The sequence below is a fragment of the Schistocerca cancellata genome, chromosome 8 (genome assembly GCF_023864275.1).
Source record: "Schistocerca cancellata isolate TAMUIC-IGC-003103 chromosome 8, iqSchCanc2.1, whole genome shotgun sequence".
NCBI classification, from domain to species: Eukaryota; Metazoa; Arthropoda; class Insecta; order Orthoptera; family Acrididae; genus Schistocerca; species Schistocerca cancellata.
Window position 1 is genome coordinate 397,266,166 of NC_064633.1, and position 25,219 is coordinate 397,291,384.

Here is a 25,219-nt window from a genome sequence, read left to right on the forward strand (position 1 = left end):
GTACACGCCATCCAAGCTCTGTTTGTCTCAGTGCCCAGGCGTATCAAGGCCGTTATTACGGCCAGAGGTGGTTTTTCTGGGTACTGATTTCTCAGGATGTATGCACCCAAATGGCGTGAAAATGTAATCACATGTCAGTTCTAGTATAATATATTTGTCCAATGAATACCCGTTTATCATCTGCATTTCTTCTTTGTGTAGCAATTTTAATGGCCAGAAGTGTACATAAGTTGAAACATATAAATTGTCCAGTGGGAGTCTTGAAGATTACGACGCTCAAGAGACGACTACCGGAATTTTTACAATAGGATCTTGTTCGCGGTCCAACAAATTCTGTTGGTGAGTATTTAGATTTTATTTAGAAACTTGAACAAGCGTTGAAATCCAAGCCACATAATGGGAACAGTAGACAGGAAAGTGGGTGCCAGAACAGAAATAATAATCAACAAAGTGATACCGTAATAATAATTTTCTCAAGGGAAACGGAAACTGTAACTTTAATAACGAAAATCAAAGTCAGGAAAAAAGATTTGAGGAGCAGGAGGCTCAGGAAAATGCAGTGCCAGAGTTCGAGGTCGAGATATAAGAGATCGCCGCATCTCAAGTCCGGAGGCGGTCAAATAAACCGTAATTGAGAAGGACTCGTTATTTTAAAATTTCTTTGTGTGTCGAAAATTCGCCAAAAACTACAGTTGTTGGAGATAGAGGTTATAACAAGTAAGAATGAAATGGGGAATAATTTCAAGCAGCGCAACCATAAAGAGGGCGCAAGAAAGTTGTAAAATGTTTTGAAAGATTCAATAATGAGGATATCGGGCTGAAGAACCTATTTCATTAAAAGGAAGTGAATAATGGAATGAATGTATGTTTGGTGGAAAATTCTGTGATCAGAAGAGAGGCTGAAGTGGATCTGAATTTGGTGGAGGTGGAATGTACTAGGGTTGCCCAGAGAGTAATGCACCCTTTTTTTTTTCAGCCGAAAACAATACTAAGAATGCGAAATGATACGTATGTATTATTTGAAATCTGCTGTGTGACCGCGCCAAGTTTCCGTCACTTCCGACAGATAGCACAGCTGCAGGACAATTTCAAAATGGCATCTGTAGGTGACGTACGTTACAAGCAATGTGCCGTTATTGAATTTCTCACTGCAGAAAAAGAAACTGTGGGAATATTCACAAACGCTTGTGCAAAGTCTATAGAGCATCTGCTGTCGACAGAAGTACAGTTAGTTGCTGGGTAGGGAGGAACTCCATAATTTGCAGCTGTCGGGGAGACCATCTACGGCTGTCACACCTGACATGTTAAGCGAGCTTCCACTTGTTTGGGACATAAAGAATGCCCACCACGTCAAGGATTGGTACCAAGAGGGCATACACGCCCTTGTTTCGCGCTGGAGGAAGGCCACAGAGAGAGATGGAGATTACGTGGAAAAAATAGGGTGTGTAGGTAAAATACCATTCTTTCGTGTGTGTAATTCTCATTATGTTCAATAAATTATTGTTGAAGAAAAAAATGCGGTGCATTACTTTCTTGTCAACCTTCGCATGACTAATTCTAATGAGAGACTGGTCACTGACAACAAATATGGTACTGTAGGTGAAAGTAATGTAAATGATTTTGTATCGACGGAAGTAGGATAGGATATCTGTGATTGAGGCGAAGCTCTAGTCTCGTCAGCTGTAAATGAATTTTGCGGTGTATCGGCGGAAGTATGCGAAGTTATTTGTGAAAGTGGTGTAGCAATAATCTCGTCATCTGATGGTGAATTTTATTGTTTATCGACGGATGTGGGTGATTTTTTGTTAAAGTGAGGTAAAGGGAACGTTTTATGTTCTGAAGTTGCGAAGGTTTAAGCTACTGATCTATTATCTCGGAGGTGGAATTTCTATTGACGCAAGTGAACCGATGGTTCTTGATGAAAGCATGAATTTTGAGTGGAAGTTGAAGGGTGAATGTGAAAAGTGTGTCAGACGGTATGTTAGAACGTAAAGTGGCGGAGGCGTCTGAGAGTAGAGATAATGTAGCGGACACAGAAGTAGGTAAGAGTATGGCGCAGTTCCAGTGTACTGTGAATTCTGACGTGGAGCGAAGCAATAGCGTCAATTCATGTGGTAAATCACCGGAGGTAACAGAGTTATTGGTATTGATTTCTATAACATATCGAAGAAAGTAATGGATGTTCTAAGTAATGAATCTTCCGAGTTATCGCCAGATGTTATTAGAGTTATTTTTGATATAGGGATTCGACGAAAATATGTAAGATTTTGTGTAAGGGAGGCGAAGTTTTAAGTTGTGTGGCTAGTTGTGAGAATGTTACTTCAGTATACTTGGTTCTTCCGAGGATAATGAAACGAAGAATTTTGAGGGCAATTTAAATACTACAGATGAGTTGCAAGTAGATAAGGAGAATCTAGGGAAGGATAACGAGATTGACGGTTGATCTGAAATTATAATGTGTACCATAAATACGGAAGAAAAATAAGGGGACGTTGAAAGTGATCAGTTTAGAGAAGAGGTTTAGTGAGGTAATCGATGTTGATGAAGAATGCAAGTGTGCATTTCTCCAACCAAAGCCTGATGTGTCAACATTAGTCACAAATTTTGTCGGTAAATGTAAGAGTCAGTTGATGCTCGATTTTGAGCAGCTGAAAAAACGCAAAAAGTGAGATTGAAAAGATACACTGGTGAGATAAATGGTATAGGTGGAAAGAGTGTCAGAGTAGCTTACAGTAAAAGAAGAACGGCATGTGCGTCAATACAAGCGTGGAAATATGTGTTTTTCATGTGTAGTTTTAAGAATTTTGGGGCTATTTCTGCTTTGTGTAAGCGACAATTTGGTAAATTTTAGTTGTAAGTGATGAGATGTGTGCTGACACAACTTAGTGCAAGGAGAGTGTCGACATTGGCCGCAAGACTCTTGGGTGCGTGGAAGTCGGCGGAACATAATTAATTATGTTATTTGCGAAGCAAAGGAATGAATTGTCATTTATGTTAAAATTTCTGGAGAAATTTCAAGGGGCTATTTAAATACGTTACTTTTATTATTTTTGATCGGTTCCTCGTGTGGAATATAGGATGACAATTATTGAACCAAATGAAAAAAAACGTAAATTAGTTACAAACTACGGTGTGCAGACACTTTATTCAATATGTAAAAGTCGGCACAGATATTCGGGTTTAGGTATGACATGTTCTATATGCTTGCCATCATTGGCGATTATGTGGCGCAGATGTATAGCAAAATTCTGCATGACCTGTTGAAGTATCGGAACATCGATGCTGTCGATGATCTTCTGAATGGCTGTTTTCAGCTCAGCAATGGTTTTAGGGTTATTGCTATACATCCTGTCTTTAATAAATCCCCATAAAAAGCATGTGGCTAGATCCATAGAATGTGGTGACCAATTGAGGCCTATGCCAATGGCCTCTGGATACCTCAGAGCCAGAATGCGATCCCCAAAATGCTACTCCAGGACATCAAACACTCTCCTTCTTCGATGGGGTCGAGCTCCGTTTTGCATGAACCACATCTTATCGTAATCAGGGTTACTTTGGATAATTGGTATAAACCGTTCGGTAGGCACCATGCCATCAAAGAATATCGCACCGATTATTGCATGACTTGACATTACACACCACACAGTTACTCATTGAGGATGAAGAGACTTCTCGATCGCGAAATGCGGATTCTCAGTCCCCCAAATGCGGCAATTTTGCTTATTGACGAACCCATCCAAATGAAAGTGAGCTTCGTCGCCAAACCAAAACATGCGCAGGGTGCACATGCTAATGCCCATCATGCCCCGTGGGCAGCCATGCTATTTGAATGTCCTAACACAAACGGTTCAGAAGTTACGATTATTTCTAGTTCAATAACTGTCACCCTGTATATAGTTTATCTGTAATTATTGTTCGCACAAAATTTGGTGCGCGGAGGTCATCAGACGTCATTAAAATGTTTATTGATTGTGGGAATAAAAATGTAGTTACGTGAAAAGTTTGAGCCAGGTTTTTGGGGCTATATTATTGGGTTAGTTCTGTGGTGTATGTTATTTCGGAAGAGTTTTGAATAACTTATTGTATGTAAAATTTTGGGGACAAGCTCGTAATACATTTTAGAGAATAATTCCAGGGAAAAGCGCTTTATTACGCACATAGGATCTTGATGAATTTAGAATGTAGATACATGCAAAGTTGAAAGAAAAGTTAAAAGGGCGAATCTGCACAGGGTGGTATTACTTTTAAATTTTCTTAACAGATGCGATAAAACTGTAGAAGAGAAATCATAAAATGTTAGTTGATTTATGGTGTCGAAGAAATGTCATAGCACGGAAGACATGTTTTCTGATTGGAACACGGACAGAGTATTTGAAATGTGGAGTTGAACCAAGTGTTTTGCCTATACTATAAATCAGTTTTTTCTTGCTATCTTGTTTGTGAGTGTATCGATTACTACAGAAGTTGATATTTCACACTGAATAAACATTTTCACAATGACCCTCTGAATTAACAACTTTTAATCGCTTCATGTGATTTCAACTAACGTTATATCCAATGGTAGCGTTGCATGATAGCTATCACCTCAGAAAGCTACATATCTGTATCTATTTTATTTCTTGATTTATTACGTTTTTACATCTTTTTTATTAGGCAAATGATTGTCAGAACATGGTATTCTCTACATTTATACAGCAAACGGACACACCATCAGTACCCCATATTCTGCATTACTAGAGTTTTTACTTAATGAACACTTTACTATTTTGCCAGGAACTTTCTTTAAATGTTGATTCCAAGTGCTATTAAAAAACTGTGCTAATTTAAAAGTAGTCAATCACATGTGATAGCGGACACTACAATTCAAAAGAGAAGCAAAAGACACTTCTGTCAAGAAGGCATAAATAATTATTTAAATAATTTTTAACGACAAATCTGTCATATAACGTGAGTGTACTTGCAAAATAATGCTGGCATATTTACTTATGGACAAAACCTATATTTATAATTATTATAAATTATCTGTCACAGAATGTTTATAACATTTCGTTATTTAAATATTGTTTTAATGTAATAATTTAGTCTGGTAAGTGGTCAATGTGAGTCAAATCAAGTCTAGAATGATGTATTTTTGTTGAAGATGGCCTTCAGCCAATGGAAAAGTAGACAGTAGCAGAATACTGCGGGAGTCAAGTGGAGACTGGGGTTTCTCGAATGAAGAGCTCAAGGGACCAATTCAGGACACTGGGTATCGAGTCCTGGAAGAAGGCAGACCTGCCCATGGTGATGTCCATGATTCAAGACTATAGGTGACTGATTCTTGGCAGTGAAAAACCGCTACAATGCTCTAAGTTTTGAAGGGACTCAACTCACTTGGCCAACACACATGAAAGTTAAGGAAAAAATTGACAACTTATTCATCTGAGTCTTTAACACAAGCAAAACTGAATATGAGACAAAATATAACATTTATACCTTGACTTACGCAATTATTTTACAATTCCTCATACCTCTACATATTGATTCAATAATCTTAAATACTCCATTATTCCACTAAATATGTCTTATATAACTACACTCCTGGAAATGGAAAAAAGAACACATTGACACCGGTGTGTCAGACCCACCATACTTGCTCCGGACACTGAGAGAGGGCTGTACAAGTAATGATCACACGCACGGCACAGCGGACACACCAGGAACCGCGGTGTTGGCCGTCGAATGGCGCTAGCTGCGCAGCATTTGTGCACCGCCGCCGTCAGTGTCAGCCAGTTTGCCGTGGCATACGGAGCTCCATCGCAGTCTTTAACACTGGTAGCATGCCGCGACAGCGTGGACGTGAACCGTATGTGCAGTTGACGGACTTTGAGCGAGGGCGTATAGTGGGCATGCGGGAGGCCGGGTGGACGTACCGCCGAATTGCTCAACACGTGGGGCGTGAGGTCTCCACAGTACATCGATGTTGTCGCCAGTGGTCGGCGGAAGGTGCACGTGCCCGTCGACCTGGGACCGGACCGCAGCGACGCACAGATGCACGCCAAGACCGTAGGATCCTACGCAGTGCCGTAGGGGACCGCACCGCCACTTCCCAGCAAATTAGGGACACTGTTGCTCCTGGGGTATCGGCGAGGACCATTCGCAACCATGAAGCTGGGCTACGGTCCCACACACCGTTAGGCCGTCTTCCGCTCACGCCCCAACATCGTGCAGCCCGCCTCCAGTGGTGTCGCGACAGGCGTGAATGGAGGGACGAATGGAGACGTGTCGTCTTCAGCGATGAGAGTCGCTTCTGCCTTGGTGCCAATGATGGTCGTATGCGTGTTGGGCGCCGTGCAGGTGAGCGTCACAATCAGGACTGCATTCGACCGAGGCACACAGGGCCAACACCCGGCATCATGGTGTGGGGAGCGATCTCCTACACTGGCCGTACACCACTGGTGATCGTCGAGGGGACACTGAATAGTGCACGGTACATCCAAACCGTCATCGAACCCATCGTTCTACCATTCCTAGACCGGCAAGGGAACTTGCTGTTCCAACAGGACAATGCACGTCCGCATGTATCTCGTGCCACCCAACGTGCTCTAGAAGGTGTAAGTCAACTACCCTGGCCAGCAAGATCTCCGGATCTGTCCCCCATTGAGTATGTTTGGGACTGGATGAAGCGTCGTCTCACGCGGTCTGCACGTCCAGCACGAACGCTGGTCCAACTGAGGCGCCAGGTGGAAATGGCATGGCAAGCCGTTCCACAGGACTACATCCAGCATCTCTACGATCGTCTCCATGGGAGAATAGCAGCCTGCATTGCTGCGAAAGGTGGATATACACTGTACGAGTGCCGACATTGTGCATGCTCTGTTGCCTGTGTCTATGTGCCTGTGGTTCTGTCAGTGTGATCATGTGATGTATCTGACCCCAGGAATGTGTCAATAAAGTTTCCCCTTCCTGGGACAATGAATTCACGGTGTTCTTATTTCAATTTCCAGGAGTGTATTTGCATCGCCATAACTAATGTGGTCACCCAATGAAAATTTTCAATTACTGATCATTTCATTTTGCCAAACATTTACTGCTATCGCTAATGCTCAGATGAGAAATATTATATTTCCTATTATACTGACATTAATCTAAATCTGCTATATGGATATTTATTATCCATTACACAGTGCCAGAATTCTGCTTCTAAAGCTTGACCTAAGTATAAACATAATTGACTCTGATAGCTAATTGGATATATGAATTACTCATTACTCATAAGTTACACTTTCTGTTTTATCAGCATACTTTAGATAAACATGTATACCTACCAATAACTTGCAAACAGATGTTGCTGATGTGCTAAATGACATACTTCCATCATCCCATACTCAATACACTTCATCAGACATAAATCCCTCAACTTAACAGCAACTTCAACTGCAAATAAATATATAACTTCAACCTACTTCAACCCTCCATATTCGCTGCAATAACTACATAGAAATACTACTTCAGGCTCCTTGGCCTCTCCATATATCATATTTCACATCAATTATTCGAACAAGTATCTCCTCATGTATTTGTTTCATTTTTTGCCTTCGTATTTGCAAGCTAATACATTACTTTGATTCTCTTACAATTGCTTGACCTTTTCATGACTCATAAAACAACTCTAGAAGATTTCACAAACTCTTGTTTGACCAATAGCTTCTCACCACATTTTATAAACATTGGCTTTCTGATCTTGTTCTCATTTCATTACTTCTGGCACTATTAATTTTGTAATGTACTGACACAGCTGATTTGTAACTTATTGATTCTCTGACAGCTCACACTTTACATCAACAGTAACTACTATAAATTTACTACATGGTTTCTGACTGAATTATTTGGACGACCATTACCTATTCTAACTACTATACACTAACTTTCTTAATCTAGGGATAGAGAAAGATGGTAGAGGAGTCAAACTTGAAATGAGAAATAAAGTCTCACCGAGCTGGGAGTGTACCAGTCGCCACTTGGTATACCAGAAAAAGACTTTCTGGCTCCCTATACATCAAACTGGTTTTATTCCATTATCTTGGTTGCCCTTATCCTTATGTGGATAGTATCATTTTATATTCTCAACATGTTCCTTACCATGAGCTCCTTTTGTTTGCACATATTGCCGTTCAACTGTGTTTGGGTGATCAATTCTTGCGATCTTAAATGGTCCTTTATAAACATGGTCAAATTTATGTATCTCAGAATTTATTTTCTTCGGTTTGGGGTGAACTTTTACTAGCACCTGATCCTCCACTCGATACGTTATTGGCTTTATCACATTATCATGTCTCTCCTGTCTCCTGTTTGCTTTCTTTTTCATATATAGTTCCACAAATTCTAATTTCTTCTTCCATGTTATGTCATTTCCAGATGGATAATCTAATAGCTCACAAAACACACTATCAGGTTCTTGGTTAAGTAAGATCCCACACAGTGCAAATTCCGTGGAGTCATGTAGGAGATGATTCCTGATACGTTCAAATTCTCCCAGGTACTCCTTCCATGACCCGTGCTTCCTGTGACAGTATGTCCTATATAAACGATTTAATTCCTTCATCGATCATTTCGCCGGATTGGAGGCCAATCTATATCTTGAGATTGCAATTGGTTCTATCCGATGCCTATCTAGCATTTCTTTGTTTTCTTCCTTGAATTCTTCATTTCCTTTCGACATCTCTTCTATACACTTGTTGATTTCTTTCTGCCCTTTCTTGATTTCTTTGTTTCTTTTCTTGATTTCTTGGAGCATCTTAAATATTGTTAACTGCGATTCTCCATCCTCTAGACTCAATTCTTTTCCAATAGGTTTTACTGGTGTCTCAGGGTAACCAGCTGAATGACCCAATGGGCTGTCCATTGACATTCCACCACTACCAATTCCTGGCTCATCCTTGTCCTCCTTCCCTGTCTCCATTTTTCTAACTACCTCCTCCACAACCTTTTCTTTCAATTCAGGATCCATTCTCAACTATTCACTATGCACAGGCAAGAAAAAAAATAACTTCCTAGTAACCCAAACACTCACTAATTAACTAATAACTAAATAATCCTTCACTGTATTAGGTTAACCCAGATTGGCAAAACAGACCTCTCCATTGAACACCATAAATTACAGAAACTTACCCAGATCAAATGTCAATGACTGCATTTATACACAAAATCTCAAAGTAACATACACACAACTTAAAAGACATATAAACATGTAGTTTACAATAAATAATGCAAATGATACACTATTCTGTGCCGTACAGCATGAAAACATGCGCACATTGTCATACCATGCTTCAGAGCAAATTCGCAACAAAAAAAATGTTAAAAATATTGTTTCATATATTCTGCAATTGACAAATTTAATTTGAAGTTCCTTCCGCGCTCTGAAGATAGTGCAATATTAGTCAGTCTCGCGCCAGCAAATCGTCTTCACTCACCCCTCGACACTCGTCGAAGTCGCGATGTTTGGACGTTTGAAGTCGCGCTACTAGTCGTGTTGGCGTTGGCTTCTCCGGCGGGGCGGCTGTCAGGCGATGCGTTGCTGTAGCTGGTGTATAGTGCCGTGTGCAAAGCGAAGCATGCGGCGAATCGCGTTGACGTAGTCTCGTAGTTCAGCACTGGACTCGCATTCGGGAGGACGACGGTTCAATCCCGTCTCCAGCCATCCTGATTTAGGTTTTCCGTGATTTCCCTAAATCGCTTCAGGCAAATGCCAGGATGGTTCCTTTGAAAGGGCACGGCCGATTTCCTTCCCCATCCTTCCCTAACCCGAGCTTGTGCTCCGTCTCTAATGACCTCGTTGTCGACGGGACGTTAAAACAACACCCCCCCCCCCACCTCGTAGTTCGGTGGTTGGCAACAGGATGGAGCTGCTGTCACGTATTTCGCTGATCGGCGGGTAGGTGGTGCAGAAGCTATATATTTCGAGGGTTCGCCACTAGATGTCGAATTCCGCGTCGTCGTTGTTTCTACTTCAGCCATTTGGCTCCGCTGCAGTCACTGGTCATAGCGTTGGGCAACAGGAATATTTTTCCAGATTCGATTCCTACGATTCAATCTCACATTGCGAATCGATTCCTACGATTCGTTCACGATTCTTTCACGATTCATTCTAGTCTGCGGTGTCACGATTCTTACGGAATGCAAAAAGTTCTACATCTTACTCCACAGATGGCAGAACATGTCTGAAATTGTCAATGGGGTTAGAATCGAACTGTGTCATGATAAGATATGCCAAAAATAGTTTATTTATGAGTAAACATGCACATGACGTTACAAGTGTGATTCTCGATTTATACGTGTAATGCCTTAATTGATGAAAGGTCACGTTTGATTTGATTGCATCTATTGTTTTATTTCAGTATGCCAGGTAAGAGGAGTCGATTTGTGGGAAAGGTGGTGCAAAATTACGTGGTATACCAGTTTGGTTGTGTGGCTTGAATGTATCTAACTACAGACGTCTGTTTTATAGTAACAAAATCTAGCAGTGAGGCAGACGTGGTTTGGCTCATATCATCCTTAGATTTTCTGTGCTAAGATGTCTTTCGAAGTCCACATCAGCCTTGTAATTCATAACGCAGCTGACAGCCCTCCCACACAGCAAATTTAGCTTCACTTTCATTTCTTCTAAATACAAAGCATAGGTATTTTGCTTTTAATTTGTCTGAGAACTTGCCGCTGTCACTACTATTTATGTGAGAAAACGACATACTTCTAAACAGTAGGATTCAATGGTATATAGCGACATTACTTCACTAAAATTTAATATGAATCTGAACACGATAACATTCGAAAACTCGAACTTGAAATTATCAAGTAAAAAGCTTTTGTTTAAAGACGGTATTACACGGCGATCCGCCAAGAAAGGTATTGGTTAGAGAGCCTTTATTCTCTCTATATAGGGTCTGTAATATTGGTCTAGTGCGACAGCCATTTAGTGGCAGCACTGGTGGAACTAACAGAATTAGCAAATTAGCAGTGAAGTAATGTCGCTGTATACGATTATATCCTACACTTTAGAAGTATGTCGTCTTCTCACATAAATAGCAGTGGCAGAAGCAAGTTCTCAGACAAATTAAAAGCAAAATACCTATGCTTTGTATTTCGACGAAACAGAAGTTAAGCTAAATTTGCAGTGTGTGAGGGCTGAAATATAAGGTGCTGTGGAATTGGAAAGAGCGCAGAAAAACGCAAGAACTATATAGGGATAACTCGCGCATGCGCACAAGGGGGTACTACAGTCAGCTTTCTGCTAATTTGTTTATGGTTTACTGTTGCTATTAACATCAAGTTTTTATATTGAAGATTTTGTCCATTCTTCAAATTTTCAGAAATACAGCAACTAAACAATTTTTTTCCAACAACTTTCTTTACTCAAGCTATTTTCGAAAGAGATTCTTTGTACTTTGATTGCTTTGTATTCTAGAAACAGAATGGATCAAACAAGCATTAATCGTCTTAATTCAGGCATATTCCGAGGAAAGGTGTTTGTATTCTTCTCACGATCCACTGTATCGTGATAAGATACGCCACCAATCGTTTATTTCTGAGTAATCGTGCATATGACTTTGCAAGTGCCATTTTCGATTTCTGTGGGTAATGTCTTAAAATTGACGAAAGGTCACGTTTGATTTGATTGCATATTTTGCTTCATTTTAGTACGCCAGGAAAGAGAAACTGACAGAAGTTGGTGAGATGGTCCGATCACGAAATGAATGAATAAACTGTGTGGACCTAACTTCTTCATTGATAGTAAGATATGAGCCATATCACGTCTACCTTCGTCCCTTCGTCCCAGTCATGGTTTAACCCAACAACGTCTGACTTTTCGTCGTCGTCATCCTGCCCTAATTTTAAGGGTTACAGGCCAGCAGCTCGAATAACAATGCGTCCTCCACGGGCGAAAAGCTTTATAAATGTAAATTTAGATAAATATATGCTTGTGCAGCTTAAGTGCCATAAAATAAAACGAATAGTTGAGACCATAAGTCAAAACACTAATACTGTAGCATAATTCGGTGATAGCTATATGAGAGAACAATTACTCAATAAAAATGACAATAAAAAAGTATAACAACTACTTAATAAATATGAACTTTAAGCTCTCAGAAAATTTAATTAAAATTAACGGCTTCACAAGAAATCAGATGGTTCCCTATGAGTTTCGCATGGTATTGTCATCTAGTGTGGATGCACATATTCACGTGAGGACTATCATCGTGCATCGTCTGATCGGGCAGTGTGAACCGGTCTGCAGTTCCCGATGTTTACGTTTAGGAAAGACACAAATATACAGATAAACACAAAAACCAAAACCTTAACTACATTCAATATGTACTAACAAAGTTTTACGAGATGGCGTCATAAAAACATGTGAAATAGCGTTTTTATAATATAAAATTGCGTTTTTACGAATGGAACTATGTAGGATATATATGTTGTATAACTCACTTTTTACGAGAGAATGAAACACTGTAGGTGAACTTAAAAAGCAAAAACCAGCCTAAATACAAAATTTCATCCAAATCGTTAGGGCCGTTTTCGAGATACGCGAAATATAATACATAATCCAAGTGCTAATGCTCATGTGTAAAGAAGGTGTGTGTGTTTTGCATCGCATCTGCAACAACTAAGAGGTACGTATTTATCCATCATACTTGGATTTCTTGATTTTAATCGTGTGTATTGGGAGCTGTGTACTCGCTGTATATCGTTTCTGTCATCACTAGTTCGTGTATTACTCGCGCAAACTAAGCTATCGTCGGTGCGGTGGCTGATGGTAACGATAGTAAATGGGAAATGCCTTTACGCTCGTTCCCGTCAGCCACCGCCAAGTATCAGCTTGGTTTTCACGAGTACGTAATATTACGGCCCACGAACTTCGTTTGTTCGTTCTGAGCTTCGTTTGTTCACACGCATCCTCCACTTGACTGCCATCTGGCGGTCGTAATCATTCGACTTTCGGCACGTCTCGGCATGATTCGGAAGTTGCCTTCGAAGCATAGCGTTCTAAGAATCGATGAATCGTTGGAACTTGGAATCGCCACGACTCGGAAACACGATTCGTCCATATCACGATTCGATTCTTAAGATTCTTTATTTAGAGTCGTTCACATGAACGACGCATTCACGAATCGCCACAACTCTAACCGGTCAGTGTGGTACATCTTCGCTATCCTAATCCTTGTTGTCGAGGCGTGTGGAACTGCTTCACTGCTTCAAACGCTCTGGCTAGCCTATCACAGTCTGGGTGACGTCATTCAACATTTACACCACAGTCAACACTCGCAAATGCGGTAACAGTTTATGGGTCCACATCAAATTGAGCGATCTACACTGTTCAAAAGATAATTTCGGATACAAAGTCACTTGATAACATGTTTCTGGTACTTTCGTAATTGAATTTTGGCTGGTTCACTCGCGATTATGCACAAACGCTCTTTTTGTTATAGTATGAATGTTACAGTAATTCCACATCGGTTTTCGTGTCCATACACAATATATTGTTTATTAACACTGCTTTTGTCACTTAAACTCGTAAAAACAAATTGTTTACTGTTTCTCAGTCACTTTTGCACTGTATTGTCTAAATAATGTGCTTCATTCCCGCGATTTCTAATTTCACCATAAATATGTTATATTACACTGTTTCTAGTTGAAATACTCTAATTTTAGTCACGGTAACCACAATACCGGATTGCTCTTGCACTAAAATTGTCCGATAATTGCAAATGTCATTCCACTGAAAACAAAAATGGTGCTTAATAAATCATTGTTCGGATCCGAAGACTGCAACTGTCCTTTTCACGGGAGCCAAGATGAAACACCCCCATTTAATTCCTTTTCTGGATTTTGTTTAATTCATCAAAGCCGCCAAACAGTTAATTATTATGATTATATGACTGAGTGCTTAATGGATGAAAGGCTATCGGTTTTTCTGCTGTGGTTTCGGGGGTATTTCAACCGAGTGCGGCTGTTCTGAGACTGAACAGTGGAATGATTGAAAGTTTGTCTATTATTAAGGACCATAAAGGTTGCGATGAACAAACTGATATATATTTCCTACTAACACACAAATTCTGAGGCAGTTGCTATCTTCGCCTTACACGTCTAATTACAGTTACATCTTTTTATTGGTTGCTGATTTTCAGTACTTCGTCACACGCAAAGTTGATGGTTAACATTCACAACAATCCTCACTGCAATCCATGGTTGTTGCCGGCCGACGCGGTTGACGCGAAACACGTAATTCGGCACTTGTCACTTTCGGTTTCACATCACTCTCGAATCGGTATTAGTGAGGGTCAACCCCATGACCATCAGGGGGACGCGCTCACTCGTCATACTCTGGTGAATTTTACCATTTACAACTCACTCTACCACCATTCTTGCCTGTCTCTCCAGCACCACTTCTCACTCGACACTCTCCAGTAGAGTTGTGGCGATTCGTGAATGAGTCGTTCATTTGAACGACTCTAAATGAAGAATCGTAAGAATCGAATCGTGATACGGACGAATCGTCGTTCAAAAGAATCGTAAGAATTAGTGCATGTTTCCGAGTCGTGACTATTCCAAGTTCCAACGATTCATCGATTCTTAGTACACTATGCTTCGAAGGCAACTTCCGAATCAAGCCGAGTCGTGCCGAATGATTACGACTGCCAGATGGCAGACAAGTGGAGGATGCATGTGAACAAAGGAAGCTCGGAACGAACAAACAAAGTTCGTGGGCCGTAATACTACTCGTGAAAACCAAGCTGACAGTTGGCGGTGTCGTCTTCTCACATAAATAGTTGTGACAGTGGCAGGTTCTCAGACAAATTAAAAGCAAAATACCTATGCTTTGTATTTAGAAGAAATGAAAGTTAAGCTAAATTTACCTTGTGCGAGGGCTGTCAGCTGCGTTATGAACTACAAGGCTGATGTGGACTTGGAAAGACATCTTAGCACAGAAAAACATAGGATGACATGAGTCAAAACCACGTCTGCCTCACCACTAGATTTTGTTACTATAAAACAGACGTCTGTAGTTAGATACGTTCAAGCCACACAACCAAACTGGCATATCACGTAATTTTGCACCACATATCGCCGAAATCGACTTCTCTTTCCCACATACTGAAATAAAACAATAGATGCAATCAAATCAAACGAGAACTTTCTTCAATTAAGGCATTACACGTATAAATCGAGAACCACACTTGTAATGTCATATGCATGTTTACTCATAAATAAACTATTTTTGGCATATTTTATCATGACACAGTTCGATTCTAACCCTATTGACAATTTCAGACATGTCCTGCCATCTGTGAGTAAGATGTAGAACTTTTTGCATTCCGTAAGAATCGTGCCATCGCAGACTAGAATGAATCGTGAAAGAATCGTGAACGAATCGTAGGAACCGATTAGCAACGTGTGATTGAATCGTAGGAATCTAATCGGGAAAAAGAATCGTGTTGCCTAACTCTACTCTCCAGTACTATTGCGCACTCGACACTAGGTTCACTGCCTCCTGCAGCGCTCGACAATCGACTCCTGTCTGCTATCGACCTGGATGTCGGATACTAATACCTATGTTCGTGGGATCGTGGATCCCTTACAAAATCCAGCCAGAACACCAAGAATCCCTCTATACCCAGTGTACGTGAGATATTCTGGTCTCTCGTAAGAGGAACAAACATGCAGAAAAGGAAAGTGTTAGTTGTCACAGTGCTTAATGTACTCTCATATGGCGATACGTGGGAACACCTAATGCACCGAAGAACATTTTTGAACACAGTCGTTTCGGTCGTCCATATATTATGGTGTGGGAAGACATAAAGTTGCATAGGCCTATTGACCTCAAAATATTTGAAACCGGTACAGTCACCGGTCAACGTAACTGTGACAAAATACTTCTTTCCCGCATGCGTCTTTTCGTGGATGCATTCGGCCCTGTCTTCATTTTCATGGATCATGGATGGAAATGCGCCGACCACAACAAACAACGTAGGTGAAGGAGCTCTTGGAACAAGAGGATATTCGGCGAATGGACTGGTCTGCCCGTCCTCTTCCCCCCCTCCCCCGTCCACATGCACCAATGACAGTCCATCAGTTGTCAACCGCGCTGGTGGAGGAATGAAACGCCCAACCACAAGAACTCCTTACCAGTCTTGTCGCCAGCATGTTAGCACGCTGCAGAGAATACACTGCCTTTCGCGGTGATGACACAACCTTAAGAACCATATCAAACTTTTTGTAACGTCCTAGGGACCTTCATGAATCGTGCTGCCTTCAGCGTTTTTATTATCATTCCCATCCGTCTCATTGCGTATTTCTTTCAGTTACTTTCGATACTGTGCTGTACTGTAGCAGTTCTCTCTCTGTATGGGCCTAGTTTGATCGAGTTACGTTATTTGGCAGCGAATGATCAGGCGAAAGTTACTTTCGTCCTTAAGTTTTGTACACCATTGTATAGCACTTTATCATTGCTTTTCATCTCGTGCTAGCGAAACTATATCATCTTGAACAGTTTGTTACTTAACCGTTAAAGTGGAATAATAAGAGTTAACACATGCGTAATTTCACAGTAGCCAGTATTTTATTGATATTGTTCATTAACTCTGTGGGGTAAATAAATATGTTTACCCAGAATATCGTCCCGTTAGCTCAAGCCGTTTCCATAATGCCATCTAAAGACACATTGCTGATTATTGTATCTGCTTTATAAATTTTCCTTTTTAGTTCATTACTTAAACAAAAATATTAATAGTAACGTTTAAAATACGATACAGCGTGGTTAAATTTGTTATATTAATCTGTGTTAAACTATCGTAAAATCGTGTGTCAAATTTCTCCATATATCGATTTGCTCTTGCTTTCTTACTCACGTTATACACTAAGGTGGCAAAAGTCATGGGAAAGCGATATGCACATAAACAAATGGCCATAGTATCGCGTACTCAACGTACAAAAGGACACTACATTAGTGTAGCTGTCGTGTGTACTCAGATCATCTATACTCAGGTAAAAATGTAAATTTCGTGTGACTAGGACCTCCCGTCGGGTAGACCGTTCGCCGGGTGCAAGTATTCCGATTTGACCCCATTTCGGCGATTTTCGCCTCGATGGGGATAAAATGATGATGATTAGGACAACACAACACACAGTCCCTGAGCAGAGAAAATTTCCGACCCAGCCGGAAATCGAACCCGAGCCCTTAGGATTGAGGATTGACATTCTGTCGCGCTGACCACTTTTTTTTTCGTTTTTGGTCGTTTTGGACGTCACATGACATCGGTCAAGTTCGTTTGTTGATCTTTTTTATTACAGAAGCCAACCAGCTCTCTGACCGAACACGCTGATCCACCGCACCGGCGACAACTCAGCTAGCGGGGGCGGACATCTGTACTCACGTGATTCACGTGGCAAGTTTTCCGACGTGATTATGGCCGCACGGCGGAAATTAACAGACTTAGTGGAAGTTAGACGCAAGGGACATACTACTTCGGAAATCGTTAGGGAAGTCAATATCCCGAGATCCATAACGACAAGAGCGCGCCGTGAATACCACATTTCAGGCATTACCTCCCACCACAGGCAACGCAATGGCCGATGGCCTTCACTTACCGAGAACAGCGGCGTTGGCATTGAGTTGTCAGTGTTAACTGTCCATCGCTGCGGGAATAACCGCAGAAGTAGCGGCGGGACGTACGACGAACGTATCCGTTAGGACAATTCGGCGAAATTTGGCTTTAATGGTCTATGGCAGCAAACGACTGACCCAAGCGCCTTCGCTGACTGCACGACATCGCCTGCAACGCGTCTCCTGGTCTCAGGACCACATTGATTGGATCCTAGACTACGGAAAACCGTGGTCTGATCAGAAGAGTCTCCATTTCAGTTAGTAAGAGCTGATGGTAGGTTTCGAGTGTGACGCAGACCCCATGAACCCAAGAACCCAAGTTGTCTACAAGGCACTGTGCAAGCTGGTGACGGCTCCATAAAGATGTGGGCTGTGTATACATGAAACGGACTCGATCCTCTGGAGCAACCGAACCGATCATTGACTGGAAATGCCTTTGCTCGGCTACATGGAGACCATTTGCAACCGTTCATGCACTTCAGTTACGGATGACAATGCGCCATGTCATCGGACCACAATTGTTCGTGATTGTTTTGAAGAACATTCTAGATAGTTTAAGCGAATGATTCGGCCACCTAGATAGCACACATGAACACCATCGTACATTTATGGGACATAACGGTAGGTCACTTCGTGCACAAAATCCTGCACCGGCAACTCTTTCACGATTGTGGACGCCTGTAAGAGGCTGCATGGCTCAATATTTCTGCAGGTGACTTCCAACGAGTTAGTGAACCAATGCTACTTCGAGTTACTGCACTACGCTGCGCAAAAGGAGGTCCGACACGATATAAAGAGCTATCCCACGAATTATGTCACCTCAGTACAATTTTATGGAGAGGTTTTCGCCACTTGGAATCAGTCACAGCACCAAAGCACCTAATTCAGAAAGAATACCTGTTTTGTGTGCTAATCCCTCGCTTCCGATGACGGCTTACACTCAGTCCATTTGAAAGCATGCAGCGTCTAAGAGACCACACGCTAAACTCTTCCGCTGAACCTCCTTTGCAAAGATTCCGGCGTCACCAGTTGTCATCTTTCACCTTGCATCTAATAAAAAGTCGCAACAGTAGTCGTTTAGAAGGTTACAAAAATGTTGTGCAAAACGAACAGAAACATAGCTGAATATTAATAAAAAATACATCAGTGGGCTTCACGTGCGCCTTCAATTACAGTCAATGTATCATTCGCATTCTCCTTTGCAGGGCGTCATAATTCCAGCGATGCACGTCCTCTTCCCAAAGTGGTTCCCCGAGAGTGAGCGGCAGAGAATAACAGGAGCATTGTTTTCAGGTTAGTCTAACATCTCCTCGCAGTTAATAACAGATCACACACAGTTGGACTGTAGTGGGCAGCTCTGAAGATTCTTCCAACAGCGAGTATTTTAAAATATTATTTGAATCACTGCAATGAGTTGGAAGCAGAGAACGCTCGTAAGATGATAAACTGGTCGCTCCACTATGTTAAGTCTTGTAGATTATTAATTATGTCGGCAACCGCCTCATAATTAACCAAATAAGTATCTCAATCATGCTTCTTTTAGTTTTTCTTCGGGAAACAGATGCATGTAAGCTTTCGTTTAAACCGTGTATACATACTTAAATTTACTACAGCAGAGTGTGTCAATTGCCAACAAAGTAGTATTTCCTTTTAACAGATGGAACTCCTGTTTCATGTACATCTTTTCAGTTTCAGGGAGAGGAATCAAAACTGTCATATGGACTTAGAACGTTTGTGACGTATATAAGCAGACTGAAGTGACGAATGAAAATTTGTACCAAGGCCGGAATTTGCAACCAGGTCTTTGCTCACTAGGCGGATGGGCTAACCACTGCTCCACCCTGGAACAGTAGCTTTGCACAACTGCACGGAATACCTTAGTATCTTCCATCCTCAGTCACAATTCCCATGCAAGCCTTAGCCCAATTGTTATTCCCCTTGAACAGCATTGCAGACGGTCTCCAATTGAATTGGTATAGCACCTTGGGATCGAGACCTTGGGGCTGAGACATGAACGGGAATTTGGACTGAAGAGGGAGGCGTGGAAGGAGGAGATTAGTGTTTAACGTCCCGTCGACAACGAGGTCATTAGAGACGGAGCGCAAGCTCGGGTAAGGGAAGGATGGTGAAGGAAAGCGGCCGTGCCCTTTCAAAGGAACCATCCCGGCATTTGCCTGAAGCGATTTAGGGAAATCACGGAAAACCTAAATCAGGATCCTCCGCTGAGGACTTGAATGGAATAGGACAGAAAATCGCTGATTTTGGTACGGACTACCCTACACCAAACACTCTATAGTGGCTTGCAGAGAATATACAGTAACGCTGATTAATTTCAATAGGACATGACTGTTATCTGATATTTCAATTATGGACACAAACAAAACTTTATTTCTCCAAAAATATCATTATGTTTGCTTAAACATAAATAATACAATCAGAAAAACTATATGTCAGTTCCATAAAAGTATTCTCCCCTGGACTCACCAACTGCCTCACAAACTCGAAGCATGCTGTCACTGCATTGTCAGACTACATGATTCCACACGTGCTGAACAACATTCCAGAAACTTTCTTTGCTTGTTATGCGAAATTTCCAGATATGTCTGTCCACTTTACCTCAGACCATTTCACTAGGATTACAGTCAAGACTTCGGGACGGCCACACGACATCTTTTAGTACCTTCAGTTTCTTCTTCAATGCAACGTACTTGTTACAGAAGGCCATTCGATGATTTTTTTTGAATCATCAGTCTTCTGACTAGCTTGATGCTTCCCACCACGAATTCCTCTTCTGTGCCAACCTCTTCATCTCAGAGTAGCACTTCCAACCTACTTCCTCAATTATTTGCTGGATGTATTGCAATCTCTGTCTTCCTTTACAGTTTTTGTCCTCTATAACTGTCTCTAATACCATGAAAGTCATTTCCTGACGTCTAAGCATATGTCCTATCATCCTGTCCCTTCTTGTCAGTATTTTCCACATATTGCTTCTCTCTCCAATAATGCGCAGAATCTCCTCATTCCTTACCTTATTTGTCCACATAATTGTCAACCTTCGTCTGTAGCACCATATCTCAAATGCTCCGATTCTCTTCTGTTCCGGTTTACTCACAGTCCATGTTCCACTACCGTACAATGCTGTGCTCCAAACGTACATTCTCAGAAATTTCTTCCTCAAATTAAGGTCTATGTTTGATACCAGTTGATTTCTCTTGGCCAGGAATGCCCCTTTTGCCAGTGCTAGTCTGCTTTTGATTTCCTTTCTTCGTCCGTCTTTGGTTATTTTGCTCCTAGGTAGCAGAATTCCTTAACTTCATCTACTTCGTGACCATCAATCCTAATGTTAACTTTCTCTCTGTTCTCATTTCTGCTACTTCTCTTTTTTCGTTTTACTTTCAATCCATATTCTGTACTCATTAGACTGTTCATTCCATACAGCAGATCATGTAAATCTTTTTCTTTTTCGTTCATTATACTGTTGTAATGTGTGCTCTTCCTCCGTTAAGTGCAATCTGCATGACATTGTATGATACTGAAGTATACGGTGATAATGCTTCTGGGCCATACATCCTTATACTCGTATTTTTACAACGTCGCCAATCCTAACTCCTGCAAAACACTCCCAAACCGTAACAGAACACCCAGTGTGTTTACCTGTAGGTATAATTCACTACCGAGCCACTCCTGTTCCTTCAGATTGACGGAAAAAATGTTCTTCTGCTGCCAACAATCTCGAATTTCGATTCATCTGTGAGTAAATTTTCCTCCCACTCTTCGTGTGTCCTCATACTATGTTTCCTACCCATTCGAGTGTCATCTTTTTATTTATGGGCTTCAGAAGGAGTTTCCTTGCTGCCACACGTCCTTTGAAGCCGTCATCAATCAGTCTCCTTTGTGCTGTTGCAACTGATACACTTTTCTTGTTCATTTCTATCAGTTCTGCGCGAATTCGTGCTCCTCTTTTGAACCAATTCCTCTTACTCGTAATTCTGATGAATTTTTAGTCATTTTTAGTCGTTTTAGGAGGTCGTGGTAGGTCCTTATTACTACCTGTTCCCTTCCGGCGGTGAAGGGTGTATTGCACTCCCCCTATTGAAACACCACATTTTTTCGCAGTTTGGGAAATCAATAAACCTGATTGTCTGAGTTCTACAACTGCAATACGTTTGTCTATGGATATTTCCATTCTTGGAGTCATAATAACGATGTGCACACTATCAACTGTTACTAAGGAACTGAAGTCCGGTAACTACACAGTATGTAATGTACCACTGGCTGAAGTAGACTGCGGATGACACAAGACTAGAGGGAATGAGAACTCTTTCGTCACAAAGGTCAACAAACATACTATTTCAGGTAACTGTTCTGTACGTACATGACGCTCTTCCGGGTAATATTGCATGTAGACGAAAACAAGCGCATAAAAATATTTGTTTACCAGTGTTGTGCTGTTCCTTTGGTTGTTGTGCTGCTCCTTATCCGGGGAATTATATTTCAATTATTAGATTTATTGAAACCAAAGTGCGGTAGTGTATGTAGATGTAGTTCTATTCTTGAATAGTTCGCTAAGCTATATATCATTGTTTAAATTGTTCACATTTTACGCTCACAGTTCATAAAGTGTGATGTAATGTCCTTTTGTTTAATTGTACAAGGAGCAAAAAAAGTTTTTCATCACCTCACTTCCGAGAGTTCCAGAACCTGTACAGAAAATTGGAACAGAGACCTACACAAACATCATTTCCGTCCTTTTTATTGCTCATGAAAACCACACATTGAATGTTGTACCACCATACAGCGAGACATTCAGATGTGGTGGTCCAGACTACTGTATACACCAGTACCTCTAATACCTCTTGTCCCCTTGCACTGATGCATGCCTGTATTCGTCGTGGCATACTATCCACAAGTTCATCAAGACACTGTTGGTCCAGATTGTCCCACTCCTCAATGGCGATTCGGCGTACATCCCTCAGAGTGGTTGGTGTGTCACGTCGTCCATAAACAAAATTTTCAATCTATCCCAGGTATGTTCCATAGGGTTTCTGTCTGGAAAACCTTCTGGCCACTCTAGTAGAGCGATGTCGTTATCCTGAAGGAAGTCATTCACAAGATGTGCACGATGGGGGCGCGAATTGTCTTCCATGAAGTCGAATGTCTCGCCAATATGCTGCCGATATGGTTGCATTATCGGTAGAAGGATGGTGTTCACGTATCGTACAGCCGTTACGGCCAGCCGGTGTGGCCGAGCGGTTCTAGGCTCTTCAGTCTGGAACCGCGCGACCGCTACGGTCGCAAGTTCGAATCCTGCGTCGGGCATGGATGTGTGTGATGTCTTTAGGTTACTTAGGTTTAAGTAGATCTAAGTTCTAGGGGACTGATAACCTCAGATGTTAAGTCCCATAGTGCTCAGAGCCATTTGAACCATTTGAACAGCCGTTATGACGCCTTCCATGACCACCAGCGGCGTATGTTTGCCCTACATAATCCCACCCCAAAACAGCAGGAAACCTCCACCTTGATGCACTCGCTGGACAGTGTGTCTAAGGCGTTCAGCCTGCCCGGGTTGCCTCCAAACACGTCTCCGACGATTGTCTGGTTGAAGGCATATGCGACACTCATCAGTGAAGAGAACGTGATACCAATCCTGAGCGGGCCATGTTGTTGGATCCATCTGTACCGTGCTGCATGGCGACGTCGGGAGTGAAGTTGCACCTCATGCACCCTATTACCTACGTCCTGTGGCTGCACGAAAATCATTATTCAACATGGTGGTGTTGCTGTCAGGGTTCCTCCGAGCCGTGGTGGCGGTCATCCACTGCAGTAGTAGGCCTTGAGCGGTCTGAGCGAGGCATGTCTCTCTCTGTCTCCTCCATGTCCGAACAATATCACTTTGGTTCACTCCAAGGTTCGAATCCTGCCTCGTGCATGGATGTGTGTGATGTCCTTAGGTTAGTTAGGGTTAAGTAGTTCTAAGTTCTAGGGGACTGATGACCTCAGAAGTTAAGTCCCATAGTGCTCAGGGCCAGTTGAACCATTTCACTCCGAGACGCCTGGACACTTCTCTAGTTGAGAGCCCTTCCTGGCACAAAGTAACAATGCGGACGTGATAGAACTGCGGTATTGACCGTCTAGGCATGGATGAACTACAGACAACACGAGCCGGTGGAATGGTTGGAACTGATCGGCTAATAGGCTCTGCTCATGCATGGTTGCTTACGTCTTTGAGCGGGTTTAGTGACATCTCTGAACAGTCAAAGGGACTGTGTCTGTGATACAATATCCACAGTCAACGTCTATCTTCATGAGTTCTCGGAACCGGGGTGATGCAAAACTTTTTTTCATGTGTGTATTATCAAGCAAATTACTATGCCACTGATCACGAAGACCACATTTACCTTCCTTGCGGCACTTCATTGTTCTTAACATCAATCAACAGCAATTAATTCGGTTGTTTTCTGTTGCAGCAACGTATCTAGGTACTGTGCTCTCAATGGCGTCGTCAGGATCCATGGTGAAGAATCTGGGGTGGACTTCTGTCTTTTACATATACGGTGGCATCACAATATTCTCAGTACTTCCCTGGTTTTATTTTGTGTACGACGAGCCGGAATCTCACCCCAGAGTCTCAGAAAAAGAGAAGATCTACATCCTCGAAAATACGAAGCGTAATCGTGCAAAAAAGACTGAGAAGAATACTGAGTCACACCATAAGGTATGACAATAACGTTGTTTTTTTGATCCATTTAAGAACATATATTTTTATAATTATTTCCACAATGAATGCATGTAAGATACCTGTTACGGTATTGCCCTTTGCAGCATCTTTGTAATTGATCATATCATAGTATTTTTCATTATTTACTGTTCCCGAAGATCTAAAGAAATTGCAAGACACTGACCGAACTACTAACGGCAGTTCGATAAAAAGTGTCTGCTCCGCCTGGACCTAAATTTGACTGACTGCTCCCATGAACACAACTAGTTATTAAAACTGTGAGGCAAAGGAACGCTAAATATTTTAATGAAAATAAAAGATTTAAACGATGTCAAAATCTCTGCATTTATAAGACCTAATATGAAATGCGATACAATTTCGAAATACTTAAATCCAGAGTCCAGGGAAATTACAACTTTTATTCCCCCTGTACCTTTTCACATGCGAACAACAAGGTACACTAATTTCATATGGCGAAGCATGAGGGAATAATGACATTATACTATGTACAAAAATTGATACAGTTAACTAGTATAATACAAGGTTGGCAAGAACATTCTGACAGTGGGTGAACAAATTAATAATAGCATACTGGATTTGAAAGGCAACCTTATACTTTATCATTAGTTGCATGTTGTGTGAGTGGGTACGCAAAAGTGACAGATATATTATACATACTCTGAGACACCAAATTTTGTCCAGTAAATCATTGGTTAGCCAAGCGAACATTAACAGTACAGAATGACGAATACAGAATGAATACAACCAAACTATGGTCCAAACGCAGCTACCCTTCATCATGGTCTCGAATCCCCGTGCCTCAAATACGTCTTACCAACTGAGTGCCAGAAACTACT

At 41.6% G+C, this 25,219-nt stretch overlaps 1 protein-coding gene across 1 annotated transcript in view; it reads left to right on the forward strand.

Moving 5' to 3' along the window:
- LOC126095593 (sialin-like) overlaps positions 1–24,481 on the forward strand; it is a 172,306-nt gene extending 147,825 nt beyond the window's left edge. Inside the window, exons 3-5 of the mRNA XM_049910366.1 lie at positions 18,850–18,937; positions 24,112–24,359; positions 24,467–24,481. Of these exons, the coding sequence (XP_049766323.1) occupies positions 18,850–18,937; positions 24,112–24,359; positions 24,467–24,481 (351 nt within the window). The remainder of the gene's footprint in view (positions 1–18,849; positions 18,938–24,111; positions 24,360–24,466) is intronic.
- The last annotated feature ends 738 nt before the right edge of the window (positions 24,482–25,219 follow it).